The 9,369-nt window shown below is 39.8% G+C and overlaps 1 protein-coding gene across 2 annotated transcripts in view; it reads left to right on the top strand.

The window, feature by feature from the left end:
- The window catches only part of LOC106875818 (transcriptional regulator ovo), a 99,238-nt gene that overhangs the window by 69,603 nt on the left and 20,266 nt on the right, over nt 1-9,369 (top strand). For both annotated transcript variants that reach the window (XM_052976543.1, XM_052976544.1), the window contains exon 4: nt 6,052-6,154. In XM_052976543.1, coding sequence (XP_052832503.1) covers nt 6,052-6,154 — 103 coding nt within the window. The remainder of the gene's footprint in view (nt 1-6,051; nt 6,155-9,369) is intronic.

Genomic DNA, 9,369 nt, shown 5'->3' with positions numbered 1-9,369 from the left:
CTGGGAAACCATCGGGGTCAGTTGCCGAATTTGAGCTCATTTCGTTTATGGCCGCTATTCCATCTTCCTCTTTAATGTCAATGTAGGTAATGGATGCAGTCTTTTTCTGCTGAGTGATATTGTCAAAGAAATCAGCTGGGTTCTTTATCTGCATGTGACTCAGAGGAGAAGTGAAAACATTCTTGAATTGCGCACTGAACACTACACTTATCTATTTGGGGTCCACAGTCAGTGAGCCATTAGGCAGGAATAGGGGTTCTTATTTTGTACTGTGCCGTGGCAGTCTCCTTTGCAAATCTATAGAAAGCCTTGGGGTTTGTTTTTATGCTTTCTACTGATCTCTTCTCGTTCTCTGCTCTCTCCTTTTCATGGGTGAGTTTAATTTTGTTTTCTATTTCTAACAGTGTTAGTTTTAATTTAGCCCTATTCATATCCTCCAGTTCTCTATTCAGCTGTTTTGAGACCTTTATTCTGTGTCTCATAAGGATTTTCCTGTCTCTAGGAATTCTATTGGCATGTTTGCTGGCCTTTCTTTTTGGCACATATTTGGCGCATATGTCTTGTATGGTTGACATAAAATGACTTAGTTTGAGGTCATTGTCTTGTATAGAAAAGCTGTCATGCCAGTTTTGATCTCGAATCTCTTTGCGAATTGACTTCCAGTCCGCCATGTGGAAATTCAGGTTGGATATGGCTTGAGTCCTCCTGATGGGGTGGATGTCAGTGGGTTGTCTATGTCCATACATTGTTAATTCTATAATGTTATGATCTGAAAGAGATGTAGGTGTTACTTTCACATTATGGATTAGGCTCACATTGTTTGTGAAGCAGAGATCTAAAATATTGTTTCCCCTGGTTGGTTGGAGTATCACTTGTTCCATGAACAGCATGTTGGAGAGTTCTAACAAAGATTTTGCCTGGCTTTGTTCATGCAATGACATCCCAGAGAGGATGTGACCTTCAGGCCATTTTACATTTGGGAGGTTAAAGTCGCCTAGGAAAAGTATATTGATGTATTGGTCCAGATTTGTCAAGACCTCTTCTATGCGTCTGAGGGTATCCTCAAATTTACCCTCCTGCTTTGAGGTATTTGGTGGACGGTATGTTGAGTATACAACTACATCAATTTGTTTTATGTGTACTATTAAAATGTCACAGACACTTACACATACACACATACACATATATATATGTATGCATGTATGTATGTGTGTGTGTGTGTGTGTGTGTGTGTGTGCGCGCGTGCGTGTGTGTGTGTGTATGCGTGTGTGTGTGTGTGTGTGTGTGTGAGTGCGTGTCTGTTTGTCCCTCAACACCGCTTACAATCGATATTAATGTGTTTACGTCCCCGTAATGTAGCGGTTCGGCAAAAGACCGGTAGAATATTACTTGGCTTTAAAATAAGTATTATCATCGGTTCGTTCGATTAAAAATTCTTCAAAGCAGTGAAGAATTACTATATGGAAACTATTTTCTTAAAGTACTAGATAGCTACACAAAATGGCCTCTGCAATAATTGATTTCCTCCATGAGATACTTGGTCGATATGGTATACCGGATACAATTGAGTCCGATAATGAAACAGTTTACAGGATCTCATTTCAGAGATTTCTAGGCGTGGCTGTGTGGTAAGTATCTTGCTTCCCAACCACATGGTTCCAGGTTCAGTCCCACTACATGGCACCTTGGGCAAGGGTCTTCTACTATAGCCTCGGGCTGACCAAAGCCTTGTGAGTGGATTTGGTAGATGGAAACTGAAAGAAGCCCATCGACTATATATATAGATGTATGTATGTATGTGTTTGTGTGTCTATGTGTGTGTCCTCCACTATCGCTTGACAACCGATGTTGGTGTGTTTACGTCCCCGTAACTTAACGATTCGGCAAAAGAGACCGTTAGAATACAAAGAGTGAGTCTTAGAGTCGATTTCTTCGACTAAAGGCAGTGCTCCAGCATGACCACAGTCAAATGACTGAAACAAATAAAAGATGTTCAAAATTGATCATATAACCACGCCACCGTATCACCCACGGTTAATTGGTCAAGCGGATCGGTTTTTGTAGACACGTTCAAGAGGGCATTAAGAAAAGCGAATAACGGAAGGATTGATAACCTGGCATTAATAAAATCTCTTGAAGTCTAAACCCAAACGCACCATCAGGAAAATCCCCAGTCGAACTAATGTTCGCGAGAAAGATTAAGTCCATTTTCGACAAACTGCTGTCAAGCAAAGAAAAAACACTTGGAATAGCAATAATGACAAAGCGCTACGCCAAGGAATTTTGAAGCAGATGAAAAAGTGCTTTTTAAAACACACAGATATGGAATACAATCATGGGAGTCCGATATTATTTGTAATAGAATTGGAAAAATGATTTATACGGTAAAAAAGGCAAAAGAGCAAGGATTCGATTTCAGAAGACACGCAAAAAGAAACCGAGGAAATTAATAAAAGAATTGAAGAAACGATGGATTTTATATACACTATGTTTGAAGTACCAGATAAAACTAACACACCAGTTCGGAGTGGTACGAGAAAGAGGAAATTTCCAGGGCCAAAGAGGAAATTTCCAGGGCCAAAGAGGAAATTTCCAGGGCCAAAGAGGAAAAAGTATTGAACTCCGTTCGGAGTTGATTTGTTTTTAAAGGGGAGATGTGGTGGAAAAATTTTAATAAAAACAATTAATGTGTACACCCACACTCTCCGAGAAGTGTATGGTTTACAAGGGGAGATGTTGTGGAGTGAACTGATTCCCACACAGGTGACTGTCAGTGGAATGAACGAGTCTTATAAATAGGTGAACCAGTTGACAGTTGAGATCGAACTGTGAAAACATTAGTCTCGTTATTGATTCTGCATTGGAGTGTTATTATGCGAACGATTATATGATAACCAACTCGTTACATTGTCTATTGTTATACTGTTATATTCGGTACTGTGAGTTACACACACACACATCATATATCGTCACTGACGATATAACATTAATAGCAACAGAAGCAGTATGAATGTGAGAAGATAATTTTTTATCTCCATCTTATAGTGTAGGTTATGTTAGAGCACAGAATACTGCGTTATATATCTTGTCGTACAGGCCAGCTAGCCAGCGGATGTGAATATACAATCTAAAGTCCGGGAAAAAGAAAACATTTATGGCGAATTAATGCGGAACTCACAGCTCTTGTACCCTGACTATGAATTCTCATTTGTATTTATCATCACAGGTGCATTATACCTACAAATTTGCAAAAAATAACAAACTAAAAATACTCGGTTTCACGGAGAAAATGCAAAAAAAAATTGACGCGAATTCAAATCAAATCAATTAGTGGCACAGTGAAGATTTGTAAGACATTCCAGAAATTCTCCATGTGAGATTCTTATGTGAGTAAATGCACACACTTGGAGTATGCATCGACAATTCAACCAACAACCAACTCAACCACATATCTACAAGCACCAGGAACTCTCTCAATTAAAAAAAAAGTCTTACCGCTTTGTTAGTAACCTGCTTGAACTCTCTCAGGATGCACTTAAATAAAATTCAAAGAAAAATCATTCATTCATACATGATGATGGCCGTCCACTCGTACAATGTCCCTAAAGGGACATTGTACGCACAAGACTACCTTATACTTTACACTTGCGGCTCCGTTGGTGACTTGACAAACGTACACGACTGCAAACATTGCAAACCAAGCTTTCCCCATTCATTATACTAAGCAGTGCGTTTTCGAGCAGCACGCTCAAATTCTTCATGAAGAACATGTGCTCTTTCAAAGGTATCAACTCCCTTCTTTACCTATTTCCTCCATTTGTAGCGATGACAAGCATTGCTCTCCCAGTCAGCCTTTCGCATTTCACAGGCCTTTAATGAGGACTTTACACAGTCTTCAAATCACAGTCTTGGTTTCTGCCGGAGTCGCTTTCCACTAACAAGTTCCCCATATAGCATTTGTTTAGGGATCCTCTTATCATTCATTCTAACAAAGTATCCAGTCCAACGTAACCGGTGTTTGGTTTGTGCATCATCGGCTTTCTTCAGGACCTGTATATCTGGAGTTTTTAAGGTCCAGCCAACATTCAGAATGTGTCTCAGATATCTCTGATAGAAGCGTTCAAAGATCTTCACATGACATTTTAAAGGGTCCATGTCTCACATGAGTAAAGGAGTGATGTCAGTACACATGCACGGTGCACAGCAATTTTTGTTCGCCTTGGGATGCCATGTTGGGACCAGACGCGAGACTCAAGAAACTTGAAGGAATCAGTTGATCTCTGCAGCCTGAAAGATATTTCATCATCCAAGGAGTAAGAACGGCTGAGTTTGCTGCCCAGGTAGACAAACTTGTCTACCATTTTCAGCATTGTTCCTTCAACCAAGATAGCTAGTTCCACATATGGGTTTCCTGGTGCAGGCTGAAACATTATAACAGTCTTGTCCAGGCTAATGTTGAGTCCAAATACTTTGCAAGAAGCAGTAATATGATTCACAAGTATTTGCATATCATCCGCTGTATGAATGACTAAGTCACAGTCATCTGCATAAAGGAGATCCTAAATAAGAGACTGGAAAGCTTTTTCAATTGGCAGCAAATCGACGCAGGTTAAAAAATGGCGAGAAGATTGATACCTAACATATATCCCAGGAAAACTGTCCACAGCAAAAGCATGAGTAAGAGAAGCAGCAAAGTACAGAGAAAAAAGAGTAGGGGCAAGGATGTCACCCTACTTGACACCATTCCCTACAGAAATAGGTCCCACCATACCACCGCCAACATTGACCCGAGCCTCCATCTCATCATGAAATGATTTGATTATTGATACAAAGTGATCCGGACATCCAAGTTTGCCAAGTATTTTCCATAGGAACGCCCTATTCACAGTATCAAAGGCCTTGGTTAATTTCAAGGAAAATCTATATTCTGTTCATAGCACTTCTGCACCTGTCTCGCTGTGAAAATCATATCCATTGTCCCTCTACCAGATCGGAAACCACTTTGAGATTCAGATAGGACATCATTTACAAGACACCTATTCAGGCGGATAAGAAGAATACTTGCCAGAACCTTGTCAGCAGCTGATAGTAGAGCAATACCTCTGTAGTTGCTATACTCTATTCTGGCTGCCTTTCCTTTATAGAGAGGAAGGATAATTACATCCTTCCAGTCTTTAGGCATTGCACCATCCCTCCAGATTACATTAAGTTCGTGAAGGAATAGTGATGTGATTACCACCAAATCGCAGGACCTCAGCACAAATACCATCCTCACCAGGTGCCTTACCAAGATTCAATTTACTTGTTGCTGTCATTACCTCATGCACTGAAGGCGTGGAACATACATACATACATACATACATACATACATACATACATACAAACAAACAAAAGAAACTGACACGGATTCTCCAACAAGACTGTTGTAATGTTCCAGTGAAAATTTGCAAGATATTCCAAAAATCCTCCATTTCAAATTCTAATTTGAATAGATGCACATACTTGGGTGTACATATCGACAGATCAACCAACACACCGACATAACCACATATTTACAAACACTGGGAACTCTCTTAACCAAATAAAAGTTGTATCGTTTTGTTAACAGCCGACTTGAACTCTCTCAAGTACTTTAAAGAAGAAAAAAAACATGCATACATACATTCCTATACATTCCTATATATGTGTGTGTGTGTGTGTGTGTGTGTGTGCCCAGATGACCTTGCTAGCCTTTGCACCAAAGCAACCAAGCATAGGCACACTTCCGCCACTTAAATTAGACCTCTTTGCTTATATCGATCTCGCTTGCATGACGAGAATCTCCAATATTTCGTAGCACTTTTCTTGGTCATTTTGAGTTTCACTTTTTATTCTCAAAGTTGTGATTTTCGAAAAAAAAACCCTACAGCATGCTTAAATTAACTTCTCGTTAAGCCACTTGTTTATAAACATTAAATTAATTTTGTTTGTTACCTTAATAACACGAAACACAACCACTGAATCACTGAATCTCTAGTTAATATATCTAAATTTTTTGTTTTCCTATTTCAGGAGATGCCGTATTTACAGGTGGCGCTGGTAAACGGTGGCAGTGGCTTTAGAAACCCATTGTTATCAGCAGTTCGACTGGAAATCAACGCAACAAGTAAATTCAGTGAGTTCTTTTCGGTACATTATTAATAGGATTGTGACCTAACTTGGAAACATCATTATCATTAATTAATTAATAAACGATAATTGATGTAAGTCAATTGTTATTCATCAATTTTATCTCCATTTTCTATTTTTCCTTGAATATTGATAAACTCTAGTTTATTCTTGTCATTTCCTATCATTTATGAGCATTAAAACAAATGTTCATGAGTAAATATAGGTAATACACCTGTGGGTCCATTGGATACAAGTATCTCTTAGACGGTTGTTATAACCTATAACTTAGCTCACCTGTACATACATATATATATATATAAATCCATAAAATGGAACAAAAACACGGTAGACGACAACAAAACATTCGGACAGATAGACGATAAAAAGACGGCAGGAAAAATCAAGAACCGGTCATTCGCAATCTTTTCTCATCAGTCAAATTTCCAAATCATCCTTACAGTTTCGGCCGGTTACGTTTGAGACTGTTCAAATCTGGATGTTAAGAGCATTAAATTTGGGGGAGAAAGCAAGTGAATGTGTACGATAACAAAGACAAAAAAATAAAACGAAGAAAATGTTACACAATTATAAATACAAGCAACAAGAAAATATCAACAGGTGTCTTTCGATTAATAAAGACGAATCAAGTTGAGTAGGCGTTTGTAGAGTGAAAGCCTTGAAACAGGAACATAGGAGATGAACATAAGAGACGAAAGTTATGAGACAGGAATATAAGAAATGCTTCGCGGCAGACAGTCGATCCAAAAAAGAAAGATCATACTTGGTCGAACACCGGTCACGTGGAAGGAAAATATAGAAGTAGGGGCAGAGGGATTGAAGAATTAGGGGAAGAACGAGAAAGAGATAAAATCAAAGGGACATAGAGAAAAGTACAAGGGAGATAAACGAGGAGGGGAAGTAGGAAGATAAAAGAGAAAGAAGATCAAGAGGAAGCAAGAAAAAGAAAAGAGGAAAGAAGGAAGAATGTATGAGGGGGACTAAAAGAAAGAGTAAAAGATTCGTACAGAATTTAGATACATACTTACAAGGTGAACAAAAGTGTACGTACACCGCTTTATATATAAATCCAAAATCTGGAACAAGAACGCAACAGACGACAATAAGAGATCCGGACAGATAGACGATACAAAACCGGACAAGAAAAACATGGACCGGTCAGTTGCAGTCTTCTCTCGTCAGTCAAGTTTCCAAATCATCCTTACAGTTTCGGCCGGTTACGCTTGAGACTGTTCAAATCTGGCTGGTCCCAAAATATATATATCATGATGGTGGATTCTCTCGTCAATGAGTGTTCAATAAAATAAAGCGGTAATCATGTTCCATGGACACGAATGTGTTTTTTTAGGCCTGTTGGTGCCTGGCAAACCTTTCGGCATAGGGAACGAGTGGAGGACTCAGTTTGCTTGAGTGCTTGTGGATCATTTACTGTGTTTCCTTGCGTGGACGGCAAGGTCTGCTATGCTTCGTGCCACAAAACCACAATGACAGGAGCAGCGTTTTGCCAGCGTGCCTTCACGCTCGCACGAAGTTGGTTCCGTTGCACGTTTATACCTATATATAGAGAGACGTCACTAAAAGGGTACAAATTTGTACCGTACAAATTTGTACCGGCAAAGCTAGAAATAAGTGCCAAAACGACTCATTAGCCACAAGAGCTCCCTACGGTCGCAGGTATAGCCATATCACTAGTGATTGCGAATTTTGATGCAGAGCAACTTAATTCTCATCAGTGGCTCTTACTGCGCAGAGGGTTAAGCTCAACTCACCTCGTCAAATTATAAGAAAAACCGTTGAAAGCATGTGCTGATTTCAAAAACGGTAGAAGTGAAAATTATAAATAATGTTTTCAACGGTTTTTCTTATAAGTTGAGGAGCCACTGACGAGAATTAAGATGCTCTGCACCAAAATTCGAAATCATTAGTGATATGGCTATATCTGCGACCGTAGGATGCTTTGTTTCCGTTGTCAACTTATTAAGATAGTGCTCTCGTGGCTAATGAGCAGTTTTGACTGTTATTTCTAGCAGTGCCAGTACCACTTTGTAGCCTCTGTCACGTTAGTGATGTCTATAAATTTGCTCTTAGGTTGTGAAATTGCTAATAAACCACCCATATATATGTGTGCGTGTGTGTGTTCTTGTCTGTGTTTGTGTGTGGTCTGATTAATAAGTATCCGGAATGTTGCCATAGTAACGAAGCTAATGCATACAGTGCAAAGTCACTTGCCAAAGATTGACCTTGAACTCCGATGTGCATGTACACTAAGTTTTAATGTTATAGTCCACTTCGTGCGATTGTCGCATTGACCATGACAGAGAAAGCTGAGCAGAAAATCTGCATCAAATTTTGCAAAAAGCTTGGCGGTACCTGCTCAAAGGTTTACACAAAGTTTCCAAACAGTTTTCATCGTTCTCGATACAATCAAGGAGATCTTGTGCAACGGAAACCCGAGTGTCTTTTTGGTCAGCTGAAAGCAGTTTCGGCACAAAATTGGCAGATACGTGTCTCATACCCAAATCTTCAGTGACAATGGACTGAACTAAACCGTAACTAATCTTCACATCTTCTGATAACTTACGTATGGTGGTTCGACGATTTCCCCTCAGTTGCACGCACATCTGTGATGTTTTTTCTCAATTCTGATAGCTGCGGGCCTTCCAGAATGTTCGTCAATATCGACATTTTTTCGACCACCTTGGAAACGGCTGAACCACTCGTACACTTGTGTGCGGCTCATAAACTCCTATCCGTACACTTTCTGCAACTTTTCGTAGGCCTCTGAGCAGGTATCGTTATTACAAGTGTCTGTCATGGTCAATGCGACGAGCACACGCAACACACCTTCCTTCCAAGCACTGCCGTAAACAGCAAAAGTGAGCTAGAACGTTGAAACTTAATACACATGGACAGCAGAGTTCAAGGTCAATCTTTAGCAAGCGGCTTTTCTTTGTGTGATTTAGCTTCGTTACTATGGCAACATTCCGGATACTTAGTGATCAAACCTCGTATGTACATATATATATGTGTGTATAGGCGCAGGAGTGACTGTGTGGTAAGTAGCTTGCTTACCAGCCATATGGTTCCGGGTTTAGTGCTACTGCGTGGCACCTTCTACAATAGCCTCGGGCCGACCAAAGCCTTGTGAGTGGATTTGGTAGACGGAAACTGAAAGAAGCTCGTCATATATATATATGTGTG

Source organism: Octopus bimaculoides, chromosome 25 (genome assembly GCF_001194135.2).
Source record: "Octopus bimaculoides isolate UCB-OBI-ISO-001 chromosome 25, ASM119413v2, whole genome shotgun sequence".
NCBI lineage: Eukaryota > Metazoa > Mollusca > Cephalopoda > Octopoda > Octopodidae > Octopus > Octopus bimaculoides.
Note: the sequence above shows the minus strand (reverse complement) of the source record. Positions and strands in the feature narration are given on the sequence as shown.